The following is a 27,553-nucleotide window of genomic DNA, read 5'->3' on the forward strand; positions in this document are numbered from 1 at the left end:
AGCCAAAAGATTTGGAGCCAGCCACTCAAGGCCGTTACTTGTAACGCATAACTCAGGGAATTGGTTACCCCCTCGAGGCTACATTTGCTCAACGTTATGTCTCCTCGAGGCTACATCTGCTAAATATAAGTTTTATAAAATGACCTAAAATAAATATTATATAACAAGATGAATGTATTCCAATTAAATTTTTATTATTATTTTATTAATTTTCTTATTTCTTTTATAATTAAAAACTAACGTAATTAAGATTTGAGGACAGCAGCACCAACCTCAAACTATGTAAAAACCCATTATAGAAATTCAAATTCATAAGATACATAACATCTCTAAAAAATAAGTACAATATCAACTATTAAATGGGTTTTCAATTCTTGAAAAATTGGAGTCGAATTTAGGAATTTCAATTCTTCTTTTCCCTTATGATAAGTTTTCTTCTTTAGAGGGCTTTTCGTCGGTCAAGTTGTGTTTGGTTTTACAGAAGGCTTTCGCCTAATATGTGTGTCCCTTACATGCGAAGTTTTAATCACTCCGCAAAAATATATCCAGTTTTATTTTAATTATGCATGGAGGCTGTGGCTTGTGAATAATTAGTAGAGTGGAACTAAATTAGGAGTTTTCCAATCTCGCATTAGTAATAGCTTTTGGACTTGAATATACGGACGGCTGAAACTATGTTGTTCTGACCTCAGAAAGGTTAATGTTTTGGGGGTCTGTGCCTCTCGTCCCCTAAAAATACAAAAATAGAAAAGAAAATTACATTTTGGACATAGATTCACAGCACATTCATGTATCTCGTCGTTCAAATTTTTCAAATTCTACATTTGGATCCTAAACATGGATTTGTACAACTTATCTCCAATGATGAAAACTCTTTACAACAAGTGAAAAGAAGTGGCTCTACAAGCCATATATGATCGTAGCCTCCATACATGAAATGCTCCTGTTTGCACACAGCTTATAATAACAATTATAATGAAATAATTAAAAGAATTTACATGCCTCCTTCGGTAGGGAGAAAAAAGTACGTAGCACTTCACTCACTTCATCACTAAATCTCTATATGAACAGAACATCGAGACAAAGCTCACTACCAAGTTTGGAAGTTGACAAGAATTTTGATGGAATTTACTATATCACCTACGAACCTATGAATAAATCATCTAAATCATTGATCAGACCCTAAAATATGAAGCTCGGCCTCTTTTTGACTAATCTAGGTGATTATATGGTGAATGAACATCACTACTAGTAATACACTAGAGGATTACTAATGAACGCATTTAAAACTAAGACTTACAGTATTTAGATACCAATTTCCTATCTTTCCCTCCACCGTTTTGTGAACTTCTCTTTAAATTTCCTTCAGCTGGATAACAACTTGTAAACTGAACTTTGCTTGCTATCTTCTTGGAGGTTTGTGTGGATATTGTGGGGGTCTAGTAGATTGCCTAGATGGCTCAGAGCCTTCCGAGACAGTAGGCAGAGTGGACATTTGGTTGAGAGAAGTTCCATGTGTTGGGGGGTCTGGAGGATCAGGTGTGTCTGGAAAGAAACAACAAAGTGGAGTTTAGAGACTGAATAATGCAAATACAATCTAGAGTGACCACATGATATTCAGGAACACTGAATGCAAGGAGCGCATACCGAATAAGGCCTTAACAGAAGGTCTCTTTGGCTTATTAGTCTTTTTCTTCAACTCAGCTGCATTAAAGTTTCCATGCATGGGTCAAAAAGGAAAGGAAGGAAACCTTAATTTGATGGAGATTCAAAAATAATCATGCTAGTAATTCAGATACATTGATATTGTCAACCTTTGCGCTATAGTCTATGAATACTGGTTAATACTTACCAATGCCAGGCATATGATGCTCATTGACAATTTCATAATTCTTGTATGTATAACCAACAAAATTTGTATCCATGGATGAAAGCATCTGAAATGAATGAAAGTACATGATTCATCAGTCAACAGACTATACCAAAAAAGGCCATGTGCAAACAAAAAAACAAACCAATTTTTTTTGTTGTTGTAATTTAATTAGTTACTTGCCTTTCTCCATGGACCGGATTTTGATGGAGTTTCTACCTGAGGCCCCAACTGCAACCATGGAAAAGACAACATAAGCACAAATGCCATATGAAAGCATCAACAAACAAGGGGAGAAAACAAAGATAGCACATATGCTTAAACTAGATTGGAGAGAAAAGTTTTATACAAGCACAAAACAAAATAATGTTTGTATTCAACTATCCAGAATATCTAATCTTTCTTTAAAAAACCACAATGACAAAATTGAAAACCAGGGATAACAGTTTCTATTATCTTCTTACTAACGACTTGCCAGGAATGGTAAAGAAGAGCAAGTATTCATTGTATTGTTTGAGTGGAATGCATGCAGTTTATCCTAAGCAGGAAAGGGGAGAAGAGTTCAGCTCCTTTAATACATCTAAATTGCCCAGGACACTTTATAATAGATGTATATTCAAAACAGAAAGCAAATTTTTTTATATTCCAGATCGGCCCTTTCTAAACACAGATGAGAGGGTTACCCAATTCAAGCAGCTATAGATAATAGTTCAGAAAGTTTAATATTTGCTACCTTCCAAGCATAATCAAAGTTATATAACTGAATAATGCCAGGTGTGATAACAAAAGGATGGAAAAGAGTATTACAGCAACCACATCGAAAAGATATAACTCCTCACCTCTTCAAACTTCTCAAAATTTTGAGTATCCAACTCGTTGTTAACCTCTGGTAGAAAGGCAGCTTCCATCTGATATAATCTATCCCATTGTAACCCTTTAAACCATGGGTGTGCCTAAATAAGAGGACAAGTATCAACTAATATAAAAAATTGTGGAGAGAGAGAGAGAGAGAGAGAGAGAGAGAGAGAGACGAACTTTTATTTCATAAGCTCCTTTCGTCCCAAGCCTTTGCTCAACATTGCAGAGGAGCTTGCAAATGAGATCTTTAGCCTCGGCAGAGAGTTTTGCTTCCTCTGGGAATTTCAGATGAGTTTTCCAGTTTACAATCTGCATGGAAAAACTAATCGTTTATTTGATATCATCATAAAAACAATACATCAGCAGGAGATTCCTCGATTAACAATGATTAATATATGGATTAAATACTCGTTACTCCTCATACTTTTGCATGAAAAACAGTTTAGTCCAAATTTTTTAAATTAAACAGTTTAGTCCTTATTCTTTCTAATTCTCACACAACAGGTCCTAAAATGACTATTATACCCCTCACTTTTTATTTTTCTCTCTTTTTATTTTTTATTTTTCTGCCTCTCTCTCTCTCTCTCTCTCTCTCTCTATATATATATATACACACACACACACACACACACATATACACACACACACATATATATGTGTGTGTGTGTGTGTGTGTGTATATATATATATAGAGAGAGAGAGAAAGAGAGAGAGAGAGGCAGAAAAAAAAAAAAAAAAAAAAGAGAAATAAAAAAACAAAAAGTGAGGGGTATAATAGTCATTTTAGGACCTGTTGTGTGAGAATTAGAAAGAATAAGGACTAAACTGTTTAATTTTAAAATTTTGGACTAAACTGTTTTTCATGTAAAAGTATGAGGAGTAACGAGTATTTAGTCCTTAATATCTTAAGTACTTAATAAGGATTTATGATGATTCAATTTCTAAAATTTGTGTGGCAAAACCCAATCAGAATTATGAATAGACATTAGAAATTGTAAGGCAGGAAGTCAACACTCTATGTACCTTTCTACATGTGGACATGGGTTCTTCGGAATAGAAAGGTGGAAAGCCCACAAGCATCTCGTACATGATTGCACCAAGAGACCACCTGACAGAAATATCTTGTAAGAAACATATCACTATCCCATGCAATTAGGTGATATATGTGCAGACAAGTTCAACTAACCAGTCGCATTCCATTCCATATCCTTTCTTCAGCAGTACTTCTGGAGCAATGTAGTCTGGAGTCCCAACCGTTGAATAAGCCTAAATGGCATATGACAGGTATATTTATATGTAAAGAAACAAAAGCATATCCTAATTAATGCACAGAAGGAATTTAGGAGAAAGTCCATTTGTATTATAAATACAAACAGCACTTAAATACTATTTCCCTGAAGGTAACATATTATGATCTTGATGGCATGTATATGATATATCTATGACTTTAAACACCATTAACCATTCTATGCTGGCATGTACTTGTTCCTCAAAGCTCAGCAGCAATATATAGAGTTCATCTGCCATAGTTATAGCAACAACCCGACCAAAGTTCTGATTCATGTCCCATACCGAGCAAAGATTCCCAAAGTAGAAAACAACAAAAACATACCAACATTCGTCTGTTCTTTTGCCAGTGCAATAACTGTTCCTGCTGGGTTCTTTTTGGTGTAGGAGGGTTAGAATGTTGGTTACTCTGCGAAGAGGATTTTAAATTCCTTCCGACTGCTGAGTCATTCTCACTAAGATCCGGAAAGCTATTAGTGCCTAAAGGCTTACACAACCCAAAATCTGAAAGCTTCATGTGGCCATAGCGGTCGAGCAGTAAATTATCAGGCTTAATATCCCTATCAAACAATACCAAAAAGAACAAAAAATCATGACCACATGACACTTGAAGTAAAAATCTCAGAAGTAAATAACACACACAGGTACACAATAAACTAAAGCGAACAGATTGAAACCCTACTTATAATTTCTAATGACAGGACTGCGTGGATACTTGGCCAAAGGTTTGCATCTCATAATCAAAGATTTGACAGGATTTATAGTAAGTTAATTACTTTCGTCACTTCCGTAACCAGTATTAAAACAATGAGATCATGTAAGACTAAATTTAGAATAAAAGTAATTGGGAAATCTATTGGCCATTGGGCATAACTAAAGACAGGTCTAAATACTTTTGAAGGCAAAATATTTGAAAGTGGTATTTCTGTTTGGATAATAGTAAAGGGCTCCTATAAAGTGCTGCCTACAGTAGTATTGTGGGGATAGCATAATTGTCTAGTCCAATCAATGGTATTTGTGATCCAACTCAGCAATGAACAAAGAATTGAGGTAAAACCTGTGAATGTAGTTGTGCTTGTGAATAGACTCAATGGCAAGGACAGTCTCTCCTACATAAAACCTTGCTTCATCTTCAGTCAAGATATCTTTGCGCATTAGTAATGTCATCATGTCACCTCCCGGAAGATATTCCATTATAAGATACAAAAATTCATCATCTTGAAAGGAGCAATAGAGCTTGACAATGTAAGCACTATCAACCTCAGCAAGAAGATTTCTTTCCGCTTTAACATGCTCCACCTTCCAGAGAGAAATGGAAAAAGTATAAGTATTAAGAATCATGAACAAGACGAAACTCACACTGCATTACTGATGCGCAGAGCAAAAAAAACAAGTGCACTTAACACAATTACGATGAAAATCATAGTTCTTCAGTAAGATTTTACAGACATAAGACATAGTTCTTCATATGAGAGTATGAAATAGCATTTTTTGTGCTTATAAAAGGTACACTGGTCATGCAGTACCTGGCCTCTTCGGAGCATCTCCGATTTCTTGAGCTTTTTCATGGCATACACCTGGCCAGTAGACTTCTCCCTGCAAATTCTCACCTGCATTTTTTCACACACACACACACACACCATAAAGGCAATGCATTTGATATAAATAACAACTCCATTGACAACAACATAACTAAATTGCGAAACAAGGCAAGAAGATCACACCTCTCCGAATGCACCCCTTCCTATAATCGTCAAAAGCTGAAAGTCATCAACCCCCATTTTATGCCTCTGAAGATGCATATACTCCGTCTCCTTCTGCTCCAAATACTTCAGCACATTCATCTGATCCTCCTGCGAAACTTCGGCATCCGCCAGCCGCCTCTCCAGCATCCACCGCCTGCAATTAGGGCACACAAAAAAAAAAAAAAAAAAAATCAATCGCCAAACACAGCCTTTTATCCTTATCTCCAATCCAAATACAAAATTCACTTCACTCTACCTCTCCTTCCTATCCTGCAAGCACTTCATTTGCGCCTTGTAGTGATTCTCGATATACTGCTTCGCCGCCTCAACCTTCTGCTTGGTCGCAGCCGACGGCGCCTCGTCGTCCAAAGAAGCCGCCGGCCTTTCATCTCTAGCATTTTCCGTCCCCTTCTTCTTCGCTCTCGGCTGAAACTTCTGAAACCAACTCCGAGCAGAATCCATAGCCGGAACAACAAACCTAGAGAGCTTCTCAGTCAATTGCGGCTCTGCGATTTTCCAGTCCAATCCAAGTCAAATTTTTCAATCGGTGATATTATATTCAACAAAATCTCAACCGAAAAAAAAAAATGGAGGATCAGAAACGATAAGGATTATAAGCGAAAGGAGATCGCATCGGAAGATCACGTGGAAACTGTGGCGACTGAATCAAACCAGAGCAGGGGAAGCAGTTTCCTCTACTCCTTCCTTTTTTTTTTTTTTTTTTACTTCACGGAGACTCAAGGTTAGGAAAGAAGGAAAGGATAATAAATTTAATTTAATTTCGTTAAAATTGACAGGGCTTGTTGAAATGACGGATCTGCCCTTCTGACTTGTCTACCTTGGGGGAGGTGGTGGGGCGTAGTCTGGGGAAGTGTGAGTTTGACGGTGATTTCTAGGCGTGGATGACGTAGAGGGGGGGAATTGCCGTCGCGGGAAGGGGTTTGTTTAGGTGACCCGTGACCGGTACTGAGGGGAGGAGATGACCGGAAGTTGGGGGAGTTTGGGGACCGACACGTGGCGGCGAACGTGATTGCACGAAAAAAGGGGGGAAGGTGCGGCCACGTCGGATGGGCGTAAAGGCGCGCAAACTTGGAAGTAACGTGTAACTGAATCGTGGCCGTGAATTTTGGGTAACCGGGGTTGGGATGCTTGCGTTTGAAAACGCGTGGGAAGCTTAACCATGGTTAGAGAAAAGGCGCAGTTTCAAAGGGTAGGTGAGAGAGGCGGTGTGACTTTGAGAAAAAGAGCAGGCAGTAATATGCAAAAAGAAATGCACCAGCCGGGAATCGAACCCGGGTCTGTACCGTGGCAGGGTACTATTCTACCACTAGACCACTGGTGCCATGTTGTGACATGTTCTTCTCAGAATGATTATCTTTAGCTTTCAGTAAGCTTTTTATAGTTTTATTCCTTAAAACAGAAACGTTCCTGGGAATGTGGTGCAATAACGAAAATGTGAATTTAAGCTCATTCTTATTATGTTTAACATTCTGTGCGTGTAATTATATTGAAGGAAATCAAACTTGAATTTTGGTCCAATCCAATATGCATGGTCTTAATCGGTGTTAACAAGTTCAAAATGTATTTCATAACATTGCCAATAAACATAATTAATCTCACCATTAGTTTAAATTCCTTTAAATTACTACGCAAAATAGTGGGGTGATGAAAGAAGTGAATAAGGAAAAAAAAAATTGAAGAATAGAGTGAAGAGTTCCAAACATCAGAGATTGGATGATTGCCTCTTGATTACTACATTACCAGTTTACTACTGTATTATGTTGTAATATATTTTGATGATCTTCAGCAAAAAAAAATTTATTTTTATTTTTTATATCAAAACATTCAATGTGCATTAATAAATATATTAAATCCGCCGATCTATTACAATTGACCTGTTAAAATTGACTTCCTCCAAAGTCCAAATGAAGCTAAAATTTGTTAATACATACTGACTAATTATATGTACAATATTCATTGGCCACAGCGAACATAAAACGATTGCCCATTTTTCAATCTCCCTAAAATTGATGTTAGAGGTTCAGTTGAATGTTATCTAATTTCCCTTCTAATTTTAAATTCTATTGTCAATAGTTGCACTCACTGCAAATGCTAAGAATCTAATATCCTAATCTCGCACCAACAATGATCTAATTACAATATTATAAAATTTTAATTTACACCAATATCTTAAAAAATATAAATCAAATAATATTTTGTTAGGAATGATACAAAATCCCACCATATTGCTCATATCCGCAAGTGGCTTTTAAGATGTTGCAAGGTGAAGATATAGCGGGATTATGATCAATACTATTTGCAGCTCCATCAATCAACATGTGAGATCGATGAGACTAGAAGATCGTAATTTAGTTAAGTGACTGAAAAACATACTCATAACATGCGGGTAAAAACTAAAATACATTCCACTTCTCATGAGGAATTCCCATTTGTTACAAGCACTGAGCGTGGCAACAAGTGCAAGTAATCACTCTGCAGGAATCCGACATGCACGTGTACATCGATCCTAACAAACAAATTATCATTTTTAGAGAACACATCTTCTCAAGTAAAAAACAAAATAATGTACTAAGGTACCCTTTAAATATTTAAAAATTTTCAAAACGGTTAGCAATTAGGGTTCATAATGTAAAATTAAAATTATAAGTATACAAAGATATAAATAATTCACACATTGGTTAACATCCATCGGGTATCTATTATTTCAAGTTTATAATAACAACATGTTTGTTTACATAGTAATATCATTTTTTTATTACATTAACAACTGAAAATTACAGTAACTAATATTTTGTGAGTCAAACTCATCACGATCTCTTATTTACGAATGAGAGACTTATATCACAAAATGATACTGACATAAGCTAATATCGTTTTTTTTTTTTTTTTTGAAAATAAAGAGTTCATACCAATTGTATGACCCTAGTTCATAGAATAAGAATAGTACAAAACTAATATCGTTTGTTTTTGCAGTAACTTGTAAAAAAAATTGTGAACTTTTTTTATATGTTCTCTGAAGTTTCATGTTCAATGCAAACAACAAAAACTCCACCTCCATTGTCACCACACTCATACCAGCTTTCGAACCTCTCCATCATGCGGAGAAGCCAAAGACCTTAACCACGTACAGCGCTCAGAGAAAGCTGGTAGTAATATGACTTACATGACTTTATGTAGTAAATTAATTACTTGAGGAAACCAGCCTCTTACATCACTTGCCGTTGATTCCAAGCAATGATTTCATTACATGCTAGAACAAAATTGATTGACCATCTTGCAAGAAATATACTAAAAATGATACTGAATCCACATGCTTGCTAAAGTGTCTCAGCAGTCAGCACTGTCCCAAAAATGAGGAGAAAATCGAAATGATTTTTACCCAAATATGTAATTACAAGTCTCTTCCATGTACCTCATGGTATTAAATCATAAGCCATTTTTGTGCAGGAAGCATTCACCAGTGCTCATGGCTTTCATTCAATGTGTTCTAAACAAACCGTAATTAACAAAATGGGAGAGGCAGCTAGCTAGCTGATATCTTCGATTAGACATTACGACATAAAGAGAATAATAGTCCATACCTCGATCTAGCATTTGATTGGCTCTGGGTCAATAGTATGATTAGTTCTGGAGACCTTAGCCTAAGGGCAGTAGGTAGCTGGCTATTTGGCTAAGAACTTTCTAAACCCACCACCTTCTGTTGCTTAAAGTTGGGACAACACCCATTTATCCATATAATTCCCTGGACCTAATCTCCTTATCTTACCAGAACCATTTGTAACTTTGGGTCCTAATCAGAATCATTGCCTTTGGCTAGGGTTTGCCATATCCATTAATAATATATTATCTGCATGGAACCCAGCAAATTAGAAAAATATTATAAATTCTTTAGTCTGGAACACCGTTATTTCTGTAATATTAACTTTTAATTGATTCTAATAATATAGACAGTTTAAGTTCTTGATCGCACTTATCGATTATCTTATAAAGTATGCATATGTACATTGTACAGAGGTTTTACGTTCATAGTTCATAAGCTAAATTTTCAAACCTAAATTTCAAGCTAAATTAATCCCTAATCCCTAGAACCATAAACTATATAGAATTATGGGTTTAAATCAAATGGCAGCATAAATTTAAAATCAACGTGATCTCAGACTCCACTTACAGATCCTTGGTGTTGTGATTTGCAAGCTCCGGTAAGGGAAAGACAACGAGAAAGACATGAAAAAGCAATGCTACTGATGATGAAATAGCATACCACTGTTGACTCGTAATTCATTTTGTAATATGACTAAAGTTGGTACATGGAATAATATTCCTTTGAAAAAGAATGTGCAACACACGTGAATTAGGTAGCCTTTCTCGACCACTAGCAACAATTTCTGAAGATAGGAAATGAGAGGTCAGACCGTCAGAGGTGTCGAGATGAGATCTTAATCTTTCCTAATGAGAGTAGTAATGTAATAGTATGCGTTAGGAACACCGTGAGGAAAAAAAAAAAATCTAATTGCGACATATGATTATCCTAATCAATCCAGCCACCACTAATGCAAAAGCCATATGAATCATAGCCACTGTCACTAACGAAGCCGATGTATATTAGTATTGGTGTCTCAATTTTCTCCATTCTCCACATTTAGTAGGTGTGCGGATTCAAGAAAATTGTTTGTATTTAATCCCTTAAATTAGTACTGTTATAATTTTTATGAAAAATAATTGAGATGCTAAATGTTGATGTATATTGCGACTCGATATTTTTATTTGAGTAGTCTCATTTAGTAGAGTGTTACGTATATATTTTTCACATCCTAATAATTGAAGTCTTGCTCATGGTCGTCCTTGTTAATTTCATTGCATTGCCGAAGTTAGAAAACAACTCAGTAATTTTTAAGATGAAAAATTATGATTCAAGGGAGGTCTACTTCAGGAGAGAAGAAAAAGTACTGAAAAACAATATTGATTTTGTCCCGACTCATAACACCCTAAATGCCCCGGGGAATCGGGGATTGATTCATTTATTATCTTTTTTTTTTTTCAACCAAATTCGATCATTCATTGTCACTGATTAGTTTATTAATGTCTGTTTCAAGTAAGCAACTCGGTAGGCGGACTGGAATTATATTAAGCTTTTTGGCAAAACCTTCAGTGTTATGAGAACAAAAGACTTGTTTTTTCAGTAGTTTGGAGTATTTTGTTTGCCTAAATATTCATGATGAGTATGTACTTCTGATTTTTAATGGTGTTATTTTTTGGTTAAAAAAAAAAAAGAAGAAGAACTATTTGCGGCAATCATGTGCCACAACATTGAATTCGGTTCTAGTCAATTTGTCCTTGTCTTATTGTTTAACTATACCTTTCTGAGACGACTAGTCTTGTTTTTTTCATGGTCTGTCACTAAAAGTCTCGTATGTGTGCCAAAAATTAGAATCCTCATTCAGTTAATTTTTCCTTGTCTAATTTCTAAACATTTTCAGTATGTTTATCTTTAACCCAGAAGTTCACTTATTGTCGATCTGTCACACATTTTGTTCCATTAGTTATGACTTATGAACTTGTGATTTCAATTCGAGAGGAAATGCTAGTCAAGTAGAGTCTTCATTTAATTTATATATGATTTATTTTTCATGTATTATTAGATGATTCCTAAAGCTGCCGATGCTAGTATCTTAGATTTATGGGTACAATTCTTGCCAAGTAAATTTATGAGTGAAGCTGCGAGCCTACCCTTCTGGCCTTCTCGAGCTGTGTACTTTAAGCATATTGAGTTTGTATATAGCGTAAAACTCAAAAATGTGTACCAGCTCATCCCCTACAAATAAACAACACCGAATTGTGGCACACACAAAGTTCAACTCTCTAAAAGATTTACAGAGGAAGCCTCCCAGTCTATAGGCAGGGTTTAGAACACTCCACCTCAAAACCCAAACTTTATAGGCAACTCCATCACGATTAAAAGACGACTAAATCAATCGATAACTTTAAAATGTGATAACTTTTAATTCAGAAGTTTATTAATAAGAAATAAAAATAAAATGTGATAACTTTTACCATATTTCAGATGCTTTAGATTTTTTCAATTATTAATTATATATATTATTCATCTCATCTGATATGATCCGCCGCTCACAATAAATTCTCGTTAAAATATAATGATTCGTTTTTATGTAAATTATAATGGCCAGGATCTTTTTTATAGGGTTTCGAATGCCCCGTGCAAATAATATTGGCTTGCACTTTGGTTTGGTTTTAGGATCATACAGTTCATACTCGTGCACATTCTTTCTCCAGGAAGAGAGACTTTTCTTCGGTTTCCATAGCTTAAGCTTTCGATACATGGTAGGTTAAACTGAATGTTGATAGTTTGTATCGCCAACAATGGAACACCTGGAATTTCGGTATTGTTTTCTGTGATTCGGATGGTTGCTTCATTTCCAGCCATGTTGTCTAGATCCTTGCCGCCGATTTCTTCTCCAAAGCATGCCAGTTCCATGCCCTGCAGGAGACTTCTCTTTGCCAATTGCCATAACCATAGCCTAGTGCCTCTCTCTTCTTTCTGGTGATGGACATTGTAAGGCTTCTCTATTTTGCCCTACTGGCTTCCTCCCTTAGTCCCTTTTGCTAAAGAGGTAGCTCATTTACTTGCTCGGAAGGCTAATGCTGCAATGCATCAGAATTTGGTCCCTTTCAACTAGCTGGCTCTCTCGACTGTTCAACAAGTTGAATTTTCTTGGAACAAATTATCTACTAATTAGAATAAGAATTGCTTGGAGATTAAATAGAGCTTCGCATACTTATTAGCGATGATAATGCTTTTCACGTTCAACTGATCATTAAGAGTCGGTTAAGAAAAAACTACATGGACACGAGCTAATTAAACATCTAATATTAATTCTCTGCGAAGAATTTAAAGACTAACCACAAAATATATCAACTTATCAAGGCCTCGCATTCATACATATTACTAAGCAGCTTAGCAGTTCAACACTGATAGCGGCATCATGGATCCTCTCGCAGCAGTAGACGAAGCTCCACCGAGCATAACCCCATTTGGCTGAGCTGAGCCACCCCCAACTCCAACCCCAGCACCACCGTAACCAGAAACAAAATTGCCATGTTGCCCTTGCTCCTCATGCTGCTGCAGCAGTTGTGTCGTCCTTTGTGGTGGCGTTGGCTTCTTTCGCTTCTTCTTCTCATAAGCAATCCCTCTAGCTTTGGCCTGCGTGTCCCTCACTTCCCTCAGGTACAGCCTCACGGCGCGTGCGCCGAAAGGGTTTGTCTCTGGCAGCCCGCCGTTCTCCTCGAACGCTGCCCTCAGCCGCCCAATGAGCGCGTCCAGGCTGCCCCAGGCCTGCCGCAGCGGGCAGGGACACGGCGCTGGCGGGTGGGGGTGGCCGTAGAAAGGGCAGGCACTCCCGTGGACCTTGGTCTTCCCGAACTGGTCCAAGTACCTCAGAAACTCCAGCACGTGGGCTCCGCTGCACCGTGACAGAGTCAGCGGCGGGCGATGGTTCTTCAGATACTGACCAAAAGTGATCCAGTCCCTCCTCTTCTGCGACTCGTAACGGCTGAGCTGAGGCGCCACAGGCAGCGACGGTGCCATGAACGATTGGTGATGGTGGAGGTGGTGGTAGGTCTCCGCGCTCGAGCTGCTGTTGCTGGAGCTCGAACGGCTCACCACCACAGCTGCAGCTGCCGCGGCCGCCGCTGCTGACATGTTAAAAGAAAAACTAGGTATGTAGGATCGCCGGTGTTATACAAATTGTTGGATGGAATATCTCGGAGAAGGAAATGGCTTTGATTTTGGAGATTGGGGTTTTGGGTTAGCTAGCCAGCTATGAAGAGATGGATGAGTTACTGATGGAGGAGAGATATATAGACGTGTAAGAATATATAAAGTAGGGGCCGAGCAAGGAGAAAAGGAGACATTATTTCAGAGAGAGAGGAGTGAAGGAGGAAGGTAGGGAGGGCCATGAGGGAAGGAGACAGGAGGAGGGAGGGCCCGACGCAAAGTGATGACAGTTTGAATCTCATCACTTCCAAAAACGTCAAATCTCTCATGTACGAAACCAGGACCTTTAATTTTTGCTTCTTTTGTGAATAGTAAGCACCAGAGGCTAAAACTTGATCATAATATCTGTATGTCTGATTACGCAATGGACGTGACTTGGTGGTGTAGACTTTTGTGACCTAATTTTGCCATTTTGGTGTGGCAATTTGAAGCTTTTCGGCCTTCTCCACCTCACATGCATAGGCACAGTACATTTTTTGTTCCAAAGAAAAGAGTTTTGACTGTTTAAGGTTTTATTAGGCAGATGAGATAGGAGTGTGGACATGTATGTTTACAAGAGTGTGGACATGTATGTTTACAAATAACCAATTAAACGAATACAGCCGGTGTTGATACCACTTATACCACATACCGCCATGCATAAGCAACGATCTCGTACGTGGTCTTCGTGACATGGTAGGTCCCGCCTATGATATGCATCGGGTAGATCGACACCTGAGTTGCCTCGCCATGGTGGAGGTTCGATCGGCCGGTATTTTGCCAGGAGGTCACCCTCCCATGCTTTCCAAAAGGCTTCAAGAGAAGTAATATGTGCATTGTGTCCCACATCGGAAATGTAAAATAGAATGAGACTTCTTTTAGCTATAAAATGAAGTCCTCCCCTTCTTAGAATAGGATGGGATCCATGATCCCCACACTTGTATATTACAAAGGCTACTTAGCCTCACTCATAGTGAAATATCTAAGTGGACGTAGTTTTGCCTCATAGGCAAGGTGAATCACTATACATGCTTGTGTCACTATCTTTCTCTCCGTCATGCTCCATACTTAGTTCCCGTATTCTACCACAGAAATAGCCGGAGTTAATGATGCTAAATGAACATACGTACAGGGTAAGATGATGATTCCAAATGTTACTCAGGGGCATGCCCAAGTTCTGTGAAGTCAGAAATTTAAGTTATATGTATCCGTAAAATTGTCTTTTAAAGTGAAAATTTCAAGTTATAATAATTTTCAAACGTATGATTTTTGTATATCTAGGTGTTTAAATCGGTAGATTATTTCTTATAAGTAGCCAATATTAATAGTTTTTACCGCCTAGTATCCATACTCTTTTTGTATTTAAAAAAATGTTCAATTGTTTAAGGGCAAGTTCACCCGTTGGGTCACCAGGTCACCCACTATTCACTACTTTTTAGTGTTAATTTCGTGCCCTGGGTCACGAACACAGTGCATTTCGTGCCCTAGGTCACCCGGTATAGTGTTCTGGGTCACCATGGTGACCTGCACAGTGTATTTCGTGCCCTGGGTCACGAGCACAGTGTATTTCGTGACCCAGAGAATGAAAATATACACTAAAAAGCAGTGAATAATAGGTGACCCAACGGGTGAACTTGCTCTAAGGTCTACTAAGCAAAATTGTGCAAAAAAAAAAAACGGTGAAGAGTTTCTATTGTGGTTTAAATCTTAAATGTGTTCCCGTTAATCATGTTTTTCTATGTTTTTGATTATTTGAGCTACCAAATTTAAAAATTTTAAATTTTTCGTATATTTAGGTGCATGTTTCGGTATATTATTGTTTTAAGAGACAACATTGACCATTATATGTAGATTAACATGATCTGACAAGATTTTTGACATAGAACAATATCATAAAGTTATAACATTACAGTTGCGTGTCGTTGAAGTCTCTTTTATTTCGCTATCACTTGATAGGATTTTGATTTTGAAACACTATCAATAATATGGTGCTCATCATTCGGAAGGAATTATCAACTTTTAGTCTTTTACGACTTTTATTATCAAATCAGTAACATTATGAATCACTCCACAGTAGAAAGATTTTGTACCTTTTAGCAAGAACAAAGTAAAGAAAGGGTAGAAGGAAAAAAATGGGCACGTAGAGAATCCTCAAAAGAAGCATTTGTGGAGGTAAAGGTAATCAAAACCCCAACATGATTAGAGTACACGGATCACTCATATTGATTGACAGTGCAGTGCCAACCCCGGCCCAAAGACTTTTGTTGCTTCCTGCTTTGAATCTTATTTATTGTAGAGCACTGAAAATGAATGAGTTGGGTAGAATAGGGTTGAGGAGGAGAAGGTAGGGGCAATGTTCCATCTTGTCAAACATGTCAAATCCGATGGGACTAGGGTACTTGATTTTTCGTCCTCTTTTTCTTTTCTCCCTCTCTTATTTTCTTTCTGTCCACTGGTTCTGGTTTTTCCGATTGAATGAGTTAATCACAGATCAGAAAAGACTCTAACGCTAGTCCCACTTTACATTGTTGCTTGCCAGATTTAGCTACCCAGCACTGGACGTTTTCACGTGGGTCACCAAGATCTCAGCTGCAAATCCCTTATTTTGGTCCAGGGTTTTGCTTCTATTTCAAAAGGCGGAACAGTGAATAGTGAACAGTGAATAGTGAAACAGTGAACAGTAAACAGCCTTGGTATATGCCTAAAAGGGTTTCATCCTCATGTGCTTTTGAGACCTGTAAACGATGGATGTGGTTTAAAGAAACGGCCCTGGATGAGTGATTGTTCTTTGCACAAAGGTTTTCAATTTGGTGCGAGAACTATAGGGGTAGATATCTGGACAAATTAAGCTGTCTGTGTCACACCCAATTATGAAGACGCATTTTGTTGTGACACTCACGTCAATCATAACTTTTGAATTTTGAAAAGGATTAAAATGAACTGGAAAAATATGATATCGTAACATTAATCATTAATGACTTGCAAAAAAAACATTAATTACACATACGTTGTATCACTGTGTGTAAACATGTATGAAAACAACTTAATGTAACCTGACCTTGCCACACCAAAATGATGTTCGATAGAAGAGGTAATGTGTTGATAACTGATTCCGAGTTTCAGACCGAGCAATATTTTAGCAGGAACGGATATGAATGATGGTAAATGGGAAGCATTAAGACACAAGGCTCAGAAACAAATATCTTATACCCTAACACAGATTATCATTACAGAGCTATTTTTGGTGAGAAAGAGTCGAGATGATGAATTAGGACTGGTACATAGATAAAGTTGATTTGGGATTACAACAAGATCATGGAAAGTGATGATGTTAAACTTGTCTACTTTAGTGACATTTTGATGTAGTTTTCAACTTTTCATATAGGACAAAAGTATCATTGTATTTATTCTATAAAAAAAAAAGTATCATTGTATTTGAAAAGCTTTATATTATTAATTTTTTTATATATTTCATTTCGATTGCTATACAAATTGTGCACCAAAATTTTTTTAGGTGATAACAACTATAGAGTCAGTAACAACTATATTAGCGCAGTTGTTGTCTAATTTTTTTAGTAATGCAAAAAGATATTAGGTTCAATTTGGACCGAGTGATTTCAAATTTAGTGATTTTGTTCAAGTATTTAAGATCCATTGCTTGAGTATAATTGTATACTGTTGCGATCTATCGTTATCAAGGTATGAGTTGGAAGATGAATAATAATACATATAGATTTCAAGGTCTGAGTTGGAGCCTTGGGGAGATTAGGGAGTCGCGGGCGATAAGGGAGAGCACCGACAAAACGGGAGAGAACTAGGGTTAGAGAGAGTAAAGGGAATTCTTCAACCTATCCGGCGGCTTTCCCGCGTTGACCGTGGCTCTCTGCCTCACTGACGAGAGGCGGGTGCTGTCGGACGGGATCTTGGGATCGCAGGGGTCCTGCTCTGTGATTCGTTTTGTTGGTTCAGGATGAGTATGGTTCTTCGCTTCTATCAGGCGGCGGTGATGGTGTGGAAGACAGACGTTGTGCGATCAGCGTGGAGGAAGGAGCCAGAGGCCAGATCATGGCAGCGGTATGCCTTGGATCGTTTGGCGCTGACTTCTACTCTGCGGTGGGTTGTTAGACAGAGGCGGCAACTGTGGTGGATTTGGGCTCTCAAGTTGGTGGGCATGGCGGTGGCAAGGTACGGTAATTTTTTCACCGGTTTATCGGTGATAGAATTGGTGTAGTCTGCTGCATGGTATCATCCACCTGGGGAGCTTGAAGGCATGGATTTGAGGTGGTGGCCTGTCAGTTGGGTACCTGATGACAAGGAAGAGGAGTACTATGGCAGCGTCTCTTTATTTTTGGTTAGTCTTGTTTTTAGTTAGGTTGGTTAGAGTCTTGTTTTTGTTAGGTTGTTGGCTAGGTTATTTTGGTCAATAGTTGGTCCCTACTTTGTTGAGCTAAGGTTGGGTCAAATTGATATGCCATGGAGGTGGTGTCTTTCCTAGGGACGAGTTGTTTTATTTTCGGTTTTATCTGATGGTCAATGTGCTGACAAGCTATCCTTGTACATGGTCTGGCTTCATTGGGACGCGGTGTGGAAGAAGGAGTTGGTTTTTCTAGCGGTTGTCTATGAGGTGTTATCGAGATTCTCGGGATTATTTGTAGCCTGTGAGGTTGGGCGACAAAGTTTGTTAGGAGTTGGACTCTTTTGGCTTATAGAAGTCAATCTTAATGACGGACCCGTAACTAGTTCGTTTTTTAGGGAGGAGAGTGGGGAGTTTATGTCCACTACCGGTCATTTTCATATTATGCAATATTTGGTTATTTTCAATAAAGGATTCTTATTCTTAAAAAAAAAAAAAAGGTATGAGTTGGAAGATGAAAAAGAATACATATAGATTTCAAATAACTAGCTAATTGCACGTATATAATTATTTAAATCCAATTCAAATGTAGTGTATACACTCATTGTATATGTAGTCATTCTATATACATTCCATTTAATTTTCTTTTACTTTGAAATTTGTAGTTTCCGATCACACTGAAATTATGCGTTAGTTTTTCTTTTCAAAAATAAAATTCATGCTAAATAACATAATGGTATAATTGGCAATTTGACATGAAAGCTTGTAGAGTAACCTATTAAGGTTTTTTTATTCTCTTCCCCTATCAAGCTCATACTTGGAGTCACTCTTTTCCCCTCTCGCCTTTGTATGTTTTGTTTTTTGATAACTTGCGGGTTGGTTGTATTAGAGGATTTTTTTTGTAATTTTATTCTTTTTTTTGAAAAAAAAAACTATTAAGATTCTTCTAATTGTTTTTTCGATGAAAGATTCTTCTAATTGTTTGCATGCATGTGGCAGCTGCAACCTGCAGGCTATGCCAAATTGAGTAGAAAAATATAAATTTATTAATTGTTAAATTTTGGGTAACATGATCTTTCTTTTTACCATGTGTGTAATTTTGGTGAAAGAATACCAAAAGTGGACCGAGTCTCATGTGAATCACCAACTTTCATATGTTAAAAATCTCTGGGTGATCGACAGAGTGTTTTAAAAACAACTGTGAGTACACGATAATTAGTAGTTTGTAAGTCGAACTCGTGATCTGTTATTTGTAAAATAAAAACTAACATCATTAAATAAAATGATATTGAGTTTAAGAAACAAATTTGCTGTGTCATTCATGTACAAAACAAACTTATTTGGTAAAAATCAATATAACAATCATACTTTTTTTTTTTTTTTTGAGAATAAACGTCAACTCCATTAATAATAAGAAAGATTACAAAAGACAAATGTAGAAACTACATCATAAATGAAAAGTACGAAAATAAAACAATGAACATAAAACCTAGCAAAGATACGATTTGATGCAAAAATACATCTGAGGATGCATCGGGTGTAAACCGTGCTATGTGAAAAGTTACTAATAGTATGACTGACCATAAAAGGGCAATCTTCTATCAAAGTAACCGGTGGTATGACCGACCAAACAGATTCCTTGTACATCTTACGTCGAAAAGAAAACAATCTTCCACTTAAGTTATCGATAGTGTGACCGACCACTAAAGGGCAATCTTCTAACAATGTAATTGGTGATGTGACCATCCAAACATCTTCCACGTAAAAAGTACGCCAAACAGAGATCAATCTTCCACCAAAATGACATATGAAACAAAAAGATGAAAACCAAATGAAAATCAACCTCAAAGCCCACATCCAGGCCCAGTACCAAGTCCAAATCCAGACCCGACCCGTGATCCAGATCCAGAACGAGCACCATACCCAAATTTGGATCCGACCCGGATCCCAAATCCAGATCTTTGGACCAGTCTGCACCATGCCGTTGCGAGACGTCTTCAGCCCAGAAAATCTTCCGACCATCGGCTCAGCATCCGCACGCCTCCAGAGCGATCTGACCTTCCAGACGCAAATCCAGGTCTGTCGTACACGACCAGGGACTAGGTTCCCTGCCTCCATTGCTGGTTGACAACCGCTCGACCTGCTCACCACCGCATCCACCGTACTACCCCTATCCACCACCAGAATCGGAAAGCTATTCCACCATCTGATCCTCCAATGGCTTCGAGAATCACAGTAATAACTCCGCCGCAAGGAAGAGAAACTGGGCAAACAACCTTCGCCGCTACGCCAAATCCCCACCACGCCACCGGAGTCACCCAAATCCTCCATATTCATGGAGGAAGTTTCAGAAGCAGACCGCAAGGGCAGCCGCTCTCAACCCTAATATAACAATCATACTTGAACATGATCTAATTTATATCCATATTCTATTAGAAATATCCAACATGCGATGTACATAGAAAGTAAGTTTAAAAGAATAAATGTAGCAAGCGAACTTATGAAAAATGAACGATTATGATTATATATATATATATATATATATTTTTTTTTTTTTGAGAATGTTATGATTATTGTTACTATACCACCCCACAAAAATAAAAAAGGCAAATAATTTACAATATAAAAATTTTGACAACTAAAACCGCTCTTATCACTTATATGAGAGAGAATGACCTAATCGATGTCGTCGTGTCGATAAATAAATAAACCAAAATGATATATCATGGAAAAATACATCATATGGTCTATAAATAATGACCGATATCGTCTCTGAATCTTACACTTTCCCTTCCAAAAAAAAAAAAATCTTCCACTTTAATCTTCTAATCAAGGCACATGTAACACAAGGGACTTCTAGCCTTTTTTGATTAAAGAGGGGCTTCTAGTTCATGTTTATGAGTTTATCATATCTTCAAAATTAAAAAAAGAATCCGAAGCTCACGAGGATAACTTATCATATAAACAAAAGGACCTGATCTGGAACCCAGTTGTTGGGCTTGATTAAGCAATTTGGGCCATTCTCATTGGCTCCCAGCCTCCTCCTCCACATTTCAGTTGTCAAAAACCTCTCCCAACTCTCGACTCTATTCTTCTCCCAAGTCCCAACACTCCTCCCTGCATTACAATTCCATCAACCTTTGGTTTCTCCATCCAAATCAGATCAAAGACCAAACCTTTAATCCATCCCACGTTTTTTGACGTAAGTATATTGCGACCCAAGTCTTTTGTATGATCGATCGCGCTTAGATTTTGTTAAAGTTTGAATCTTTTTTTCTTCCCAAGTCAATCTAACTACTGCTTCAATGTAATTTACATGTAGAATCTTGATGACCCAGATGTGAATGGCTCAAGGTGATGTCCTGAAATTGGTGTTTGCGGTTGGAGTTTGGTGTGCTGCTTACGTCACCGTTGCTGTTCTTGCTTCGTTTCGTGTTTTGAGCTACGTCTGCAGCTGCGCGCTATGAATCTGGTGCTGAATGTCAAGTGGGTCGTGGAGTATCTGCAATGGTGATTCGCAAAGCTTTAATCTTGATTTCGTGTTTCTCTTACATTCATAGCTACTGTATTGCTTGACTTTCTTGCAATAGTTCATATTGTATAGTATTTGTTCATTAAATCTGTTTTCGGATTGACTTGGTGCTGGGTTGTGAGTTGCATTTTCATTGATGAAAGAATGTTCAAGATTGAATGTTGCCTACTCTTTCTCCAACTTGTGAACTTGAACCCATGATTTCTGCTTATTTTAGTTTTTACAAGATGGGGCGGCTTCATTGGTTTATTTTGTTGTAAATTGGACCGGCGAGTTTCGTTGGTAGAGTTAAATTGATGCATTACTACTCCGTTTGCAAAGCTTCATGATTGAATTGGTGAGCTCTTAGGCTACTGAAAGTCCAATGTCCTCTCTCACTTCTTTATCTAGACTGTGATAGGTTCTGTTGTGCGACTGGATACTCATCTTGGATTAGTGTCTAATTTTCCATTTGGATTAAGTCAATATGATTATGAATTTTGTTTGGCCTTAATAGACCAAAAGGAAGTGTTCGCGGAACATGAATTTTTATGGGAAGCTTGGAAATGGACCTGAAACCATTAGGCTATTAGAGAAATGCGTGACAGGAATTTCTGAATGAGATGTGGGGTGTAGGTAGGGAGCATTGGGGAAGCAAGGGGTGATTTGAAACAAGAGGCTTTCATGGCCCTAGTTTAGGGTGTCATTTTTTCGTCCTTATATTAGGCAGATTAGTTCAAACTGCAACAGCATCCTGTCCAAGTGCTTGTTTTTCTTTGTATCTGTGCAGCAGTGACCTGAATAACTATAGATACTAGATTTCTAGTGTATTTGTGCCGATTTGAGGCAGTTCTCATGCCGCTGCCCTGTGAGGCATTAGACGTCTAAGAAGCCAGAAACTAAGTTTTCATTTTGGGTTGACTAAAGATGATTGATGCTACCAGTAAAGATGAATAAGAAATTCTGAATTTAAATAGGTCAAATGCAGGTTCTCTTTATTTTTATTTTTGTTTAATTGATAGTATCAAGAATCATCTATTATTTTTATGAGCATCTTATGGGATGTATCATGAGTTAGTCATGTATGGCTGTCTAATAGGACTTTAGGGTTTTCTTTGCAAGACCTTTAAATTCAATTCATCATGGATTAGCTTCAAACTAAATCCAGTTTTTCTACTCCTATGATCTATCCACTTATTCAGCTAAAAAGTATAGTTTGTACACTGGCCAGAGGTTACTGTTTTATTTGGTTATTACAAAAGGGTGTTGTTCTGGGTATTGGCCTATGTGATTCCAACATTATATTCTGAAACCCCTTAGTAGATCCACCATATCATGTGTTACCGGCAGTAATACTTGTGTTGGATCTATCAATTGTTTTTTTAATTTTATGTGGTTGTACTGGTGACAGTTAAGAAGCCTACTTACATGAGAACTGTAGTTGAGTGTAGAATTGATTAGAGCTACTTTTGAGCTTTCATATGATAAACCTACGGGAGTTGTAGGAAGGGTTGTATCAATTGACATAATCTAGTTAGTTTGTTGGCTGGCTTTTCTCAGTGTAAATAGCCAGATCTTTCTTAGCTAATATCTTTCTAAAGCCATTTTACACTCTGAGGAAACCCAGCCAACAAGATGGATTTTGATTTATATCACATGTGGTTAACTTTGATGTTTTCGCTTCTGCAGCTTACAGTTATTCTTGGCCAGAGTGGTTACACTATGGAGAAGAGCCAGGAGAAGATTCAACTAGGCATTAAAGGGCTTGAGAATATCACAGTTGCGGAAAGTTTCATTTGTAAGATTATACGAAGTCTGACAATAAATTAATTCTAAATCAGGCCTTTATGCGAGTGTGAATAGTTAACTGAAAATGAGTAATGAGTTTGTTTAAGCAATTCTCCCAATTTTCTTTTTGCATGTATCTTTGGTTTTTGTGTTTTGTTATGTCTGCCAGAAATACGGCCAAGCCTATACAGGCAAAACAATCTAGAACCCTACAAAGTACAAACAAAAGAATTAGTATTGCTGCAACTACTTTTTGCATATATATTTGGAGACTTGGTTATCAGATTTACCTTGAATGCTACTTAAGTGTGTAACTTGCTTTCTATGTTCTCTACTTTGTAAGTGTCAAAGTAATCGGCCGCTGCTATATCAACCACTGCTTTGCTGTCTACCACTATGATACCTCAACCACATTTGTCACAATCTCTGAGTAGTTGCTTGTCCAAACGACCCTACGTCCACCCACCATTTCCAAAATATAGCATTTCAGTGACCTCTGTTTGATATTGGATTAGAACCGCGTGTGTTGGATGTGGCACTCTAATGAGCTTGCACAAGAATTTATACGCCAAGTTTTCATCAAGGTCTTTCTTAAATTTTCACTTCTGGTAATTTTTGAATCATTAAACAGATTCTCTTTATATTTTTCACAGAACACAGAACTACACCAAGACGTTGCTTCTTTCTATGGAAGATATACATATTTCCCAATGAAGCTTACTGAGATGGTAAGCTAAAAACTGTTCCCATCCAATGCACTACTGCAGATTGTAAGCCAAAAATTGTTCCCATAAAAAAGTCTTCTACTTTTCTTTTACTTTTTGTTAAGAAGATGGGCAAGGTAGCGAAGTTCCTCAAATGCATGCATTGTGTCTGCATCAAATCCTCCTGCAAACTGCATATCAAGCAAGAAATATATCTCAATCTTCTACATTTCTAAAAAGAAACCCAAAATTCAAAATAATAAGCACTGAGGACTTTCTTCTTATGCTAACAAACCTGATGAATTCTGAAGGCAAATCTCACTCCCTGAAGCAGCATATAGTCCATTGCAGGGTCTTTCTCTGTTGCCGCCTTTGACTGTAGTTCCATAGCCACCCTCTTCATATACATCTTTGCTAGCTTGACTGAGCCAAACTTTATCTACAGAGATTGACTTTCAATTAGGCGTAATGCAAAGGCGAGAAAGGTGTTCAATTTTCTATTAAAGAAAGTGTACCTTGCTTAAAATGCCATTGTCAAGCATCCAGTCTGTTGGTATTTGGTAATCCCTACAATGACGCATCAAGGACTCCCTTGTTCGGAGAATATTGTAAACTGTACGCTCCATCCTGCAAGAGGTAACAAAACACTGATAAGTTTATGTAGATACCACGTATTACTTACTAGAAAAAACACTAAAGATCGCTGCTTACTTCTCAGACAAGGCAACCATTTTCTTGAGTGCAATATCACAGGGCAATCGAGTATCATCTTTGAAAGAAGACACTTCAAGGTCCAGTTTCTTCAGATCTCTATAGCCAAATGCTGCTTCTCGCAGTGTGTCTGCTTTCTTTTCTGGCCAATCAAAGTGCTTTAGGACTGCTCTTTCGTCCACCTTTAACATAAGCAAAGCATAATAACAAGGAGTCAGCAGATCCTACATATGGTAATGTTGAAAAATATGCACTAACTGGACATCAAGTTCCTTTATGAATGACATTGATATTTGCCTAATTCATGCTTAGTATCCCATTGCCATCTGAACACTTCCACCTTTATACTACACTAGGCAAAATATATTGCAGACACAACTTAAATTAGTTTTTCTGGTCATGATTCATAACAAAGATCAACTTACAAGAAAGCAAAGTTCGTCATCGAGCCACTTCACAAAAGCCACAACATCTTCAATGCTATGATACACAGCATTGTTCACCTCTCTTATCAGTGAATTTACAAATTCTCCCTGAGTCTCAACATCTGCCTTTATCTGCATTAGAAATTGGTGATCACGATCAGTAAGGACTCGCACTAACAGTAAGTTTGGTTCTACACTATCTCATTGTTGTGAAAAATAGGAGCTAGAACAAATATTTGCTGGTTATATATTTTAAAAGGGTAGCATTCAGCAGTTTGATAGAGTTTAATTGGCAAAGAATCAGCTTGGAAGTTGAACAAGTTATGAAAGGAAAAAGATAGCTTGAGCAGAAACCGCACTTCAAACAGACAGAATCAAACAATCAGGTATGCGAGCACTTACAGCAAGCAAATGTGATGATCGGTTCTCAATTTCTCCAATCATATTACTACGAACGTTGGCAACATTCGGAGCATCACAAATTCCTCCAGTTGAAGAATCCTTCCTGGAATCTCTTTTCATGAGTGAATGATAAAACTCAACTACTTGTGGGGCTCTTTGCACCGTTCCTGCAGTACTAGTCCTCACTGCGAACTTAGGAGGAGGTGGAGGGGGCGGAGGCGGTGGTGGTGGAACTTTCATAGACTCATCCGCTTTGGTTGCACTAGAAATAGAACACGAAGGCCTAGGAGGGGGATTCGGAATGCGCAATGCCCTTTTCTCAACATCAAACGAAGCCGGAATTTTATGGATTTCATGGCATTGAAGCATACCCAAGTCATATTTTTGAGAAGCCACTGGCTCTATATCCTTCTCAATTTCTGGGGGACACATAAAACCATCAGATTGCCTTCTCTTATTAGTGAGCACCAACTCTTCTGCAAAGCATTTGGATCCGCTTATCGAGTGTCTTCTTCTAGGACTTCTTCCTTCATCTGAATCAACCCAACTTTTATCCAATAGCTCATCTGGGGATGATTCCATGTTAGGCAAATCCTCATTAGCAATAGGCCATTTTTTCAGCTTCTTTAACAAATTCAATCTCTTCACGCCCTTGTATTCCAAGTACTCATTGCTCCTACTTGACAAATCTCCCGCTGATTTATTACTCCTATCAATCGAATTCGGGCTTTGCAGCTTATCAGAGTTCTGCAACTCATTTCTTAAACACGAATTGACCCACCTAAGGTAAGCTAGCTCCTCAACCTCATTCAACCTATTCATCTGTAAGCCTTCAACTTGTTTACACAAATCTTGATTTGTATGCCTTAAAATAGACGCCTCGGCTTTGATTTTCTCAACAATGTCACTCTGAGAATAACCAATACAGATTTCAATAACCAAAAACAAATCAACCTAAACAGAACCAATCACAAAATTTAAGTAATCAATGAAATTAAAAGTAAGTACCTCAGAAGCTTTTGCTAGAGAAGCCAATTGGGCTGTCAAAGCGGAAAGTTTACAAGCAAGGTTTCTCTTCTGAAGCTGTAGCTCCTTGTTTAATCTTCTCAACTCTAAAACCTCCATCTCCACACTCCCTGACGCCGAAACCACCGCACATTCTTGGTCTTCTCTCTTCAACACCTCTTCGCTCCTCTCGGAAATCGATGCTAATTGCTCAGCTAGACTAGCCTTCTCCTCTTCCAGCACCTCAACTTTCCTCATCACACCATCAACCTCTCTCCTTTTCTCCTCCAGCTCCCTCTCTAGCTCCAAAACCCTCGGATTTCTCTTACATTCCGAAAGCTCTGCCTGCAACTGAAACTCCCTCTCTTTCGAATCCTGGAGCAGGTTCCTCAGGTGATCAAGCTCGAGAAACAAGTCCCGCGAAGACTGTCTCCGGTGGGTCTGGTACATCTGAGGGTGAATCTGATTAGCATTGTTGACTGAGCAAGATAAGTCTCCGATCAGCGAACGCTTGACCCGTGAGTGAGCAGGGGCTAATGGCAATTGGGTCTTCGGATTCGCCAAATCGCAACCCATTAGCGGCGGCTTCTTGCTTGTAACTGCGTTTAGCACCTTGGTCTTCTTGTCTCCTCCAAACCCTTTGACAATATGAGATCCCCATGAAGAAGCAGACTTCAATTTTGAGGAGTTGCTGTTGCCCTTTGGGTTTTGAGGCCTTGGTGCCTGGTTTTGGTCAGAAAACTTGGTTGCTCTTGCTCTGGTTTCAGCTGGGTTCTCTTCTCTCATTGTGAAAATCCAAACTTTCTACACAAATGGATTAAATTTTGGAATGGAATTGAAGCATGGGTTGGTCTTGAAACACAGTGAGCTATGAGATGGGTGAGGAATCAAGTTCAAATTGTCTGGGGTGAAAGGTTGGAACTTTTGAAGTATAAAGCTTGAAGTGGAGCTTTCCTTGCTGGGTTGCAGACTTGTTTTATTGGATGCTCCGATTCCAAGGTTATAGCGAGAAAAGTGGCAGCTTTGCTTTATTACTCACACCAGACTCCAGAGTTTGAAATTTTGAAATTTGAATGTCTCTTGGTACGAGGGTGCCTATGC

General features: G+C 38.1%; 3 protein-coding genes, 1 long non-coding RNA gene and 1 other non-coding gene across 7 annotated transcripts; 1 reads left to right on the forward strand and 4 right to left on the reverse strand.

Moving 5' to 3' along the window:
• Positions 1 to 772: 772 nt before the first annotated feature.
• LOC133729058 (uncharacterized) lies at positions 773 to 6,482 on the reverse strand. Its single transcript, XM_062156536.1, has 14 exons — positions 6,406 to 6,482; positions 6,017 to 6,266; positions 5,740 to 5,914; positions 5,542 to 5,625; positions 5,073 to 5,314; positions 4,341 to 4,575; positions 3,915 to 3,994; positions 3,752 to 3,836; positions 2,906 to 3,037; positions 2,710 to 2,823; positions 2,054 to 2,101; positions 1,853 to 1,937; positions 1,648 to 1,704; positions 773 to 1,545 (listed from the first exon to the last, which is right to left on the reverse strand). The coding sequence occupies exons 2-14, from the start codon at positions 6,220 to 6,222 to the stop codon at positions 1,403 to 1,405; spliced, it is 1,686 nt and encodes a 561-aa protein (XP_062012520.1). The 5' UTR covers positions 6,223 to 6,266; positions 6,406 to 6,482; the 3' UTR covers positions 773 to 1,402.
• Positions 6,483 to 7,031: 549 nt separating this feature from the next.
• Positions 7,032 to 7,102, reverse strand: TRNAG-GCC (transfer RNA glycine (anticodon GCC)). Its single transcript has one exon. It is a non-coding gene; the product is annotated as a tRNA-Gly (tRNA).
• Positions 7,103 to 12,643: 5,541 nt separating this feature from the next.
• On the reverse strand, positions 12,644 to 13,742 carry LOC133729059 (protein LIGHT-DEPENDENT SHORT HYPOCOTYLS 4-like). Its single transcript, XM_062156537.1, has one exon. It carries the CDS (start codon positions 13,496 to 13,498, stop codon positions 12,755 to 12,757), a length of 744 nt encoding a protein of 247 aa, XP_062012521.1. The 5' UTR covers positions 13,499 to 13,742; the 3' UTR covers positions 12,644 to 12,754.
• A 7,153-nt stretch (positions 13,743 to 20,895) lies between these two features.
• Positions 20,896 to 24,802, forward strand: LOC133729061 (uncharacterized). 3 transcript variants are annotated; one of them, XR_009856200.1, is made up of 6 exons: positions 20,896 to 21,108; positions 21,229 to 21,416; positions 23,107 to 23,215; positions 23,859 to 23,933; positions 24,355 to 24,545; positions 24,628 to 24,802. It is a non-coding gene; the product is annotated as an uncharacterized LOC133729061 (long non-coding RNA). The 3 variants fall into 3 exon arrangements; XR_009856201.1 differs by lacking the exons at positions 23,859 to 23,933; positions 24,355 to 24,545; positions 24,628 to 24,802 and adding an exon at positions 23,549 to 23,573 and having other exon boundaries at positions 20,911 to 21,108; XR_009856199.1 differs by lacking the exons at positions 23,859 to 23,933; positions 24,355 to 24,545; positions 24,628 to 24,802 and having other exon boundaries at positions 20,918 to 21,108; positions 23,107 to 23,332.
• Positions 23,859 to 27,451, reverse strand: LOC133729060 (protein CHUP1, chloroplastic-like). The gene is made up of 7 exons (XM_062156538.1): positions 26,456 to 27,451; positions 25,448 to 26,356; positions 25,046 to 25,177; positions 24,621 to 24,802; positions 24,425 to 24,536; positions 24,205 to 24,348; positions 23,859 to 24,100 (listed from the first exon to the last, which is right to left on the reverse strand). The coding sequence occupies exons 1-7, from the start codon at positions 27,236 to 27,238 to the stop codon at positions 24,020 to 24,022; spliced, it is 2,343 nt and encodes a 780-aa protein (XP_062012522.1). The 5' UTR covers positions 27,239 to 27,451; the 3' UTR covers positions 23,859 to 24,019.
• Positions 27,452 to 27,553: the final 102 nt, after the last annotated feature.

The sequence above is a fragment of the Rosa rugosa genome, chromosome 2 (assembly GCF_958449725.1).
Source record: "Rosa rugosa chromosome 2, drRosRugo1.1, whole genome shotgun sequence".
Lineage (NCBI taxonomy): Eukaryota > Viridiplantae > Streptophyta > Magnoliopsida > Rosales > Rosaceae > Rosa > Rosa rugosa.

Coding starts and splice junctions, on each gene's coding strand:
- LOC133729059 (XM_062156537.1), bottom strand. CDS start 13,498: ATGTCAGCAGCGGCGGCCGCGGCAGCTGCAGCTGTGGTGGTGAGCCGT.
- LOC133729060 (XM_062156538.1), bottom strand. CDS start 27,238: ATGAGAGAAGAGAACCCAGCTGAAACCAGAGCAAGAGCAACCAAGTTT. Junction 26,357..26,455: donor CTCTAGCAAAAGCTTCTGAG/GTACTTACTTTT, acceptor GGTTATTCTCAG/AGTGACATTGTTGAGAAAAT. Junction 24,349..24,424: donor ACAATGGCATTTTAAGCAAG/GTACACTTTCTT, acceptor CAATCTCTGTAG/ATAAAGTTTGGCTCAGTCAA.
- LOC133729058 (XM_062156536.1), bottom strand. CDS start 6,222: ATGGATTCTGCTCGGAGTTGGTTTCAGAAGTTTCAGCCGAGAGCGAAG. Junction 3,038..3,751: donor CCATGTCCACATGTAGAAAG/GTACATAGAGTG, acceptor TTTTCCATGCAG/ATTGTAAACTGGAAAACTCA. Junction 2,824..2,905: donor AAGGAGCTTATGAAATAAAA/GTTCGTCTCTCT, acceptor CCTCTTATTTAG/GCACACCCATGGTTTAAAGG.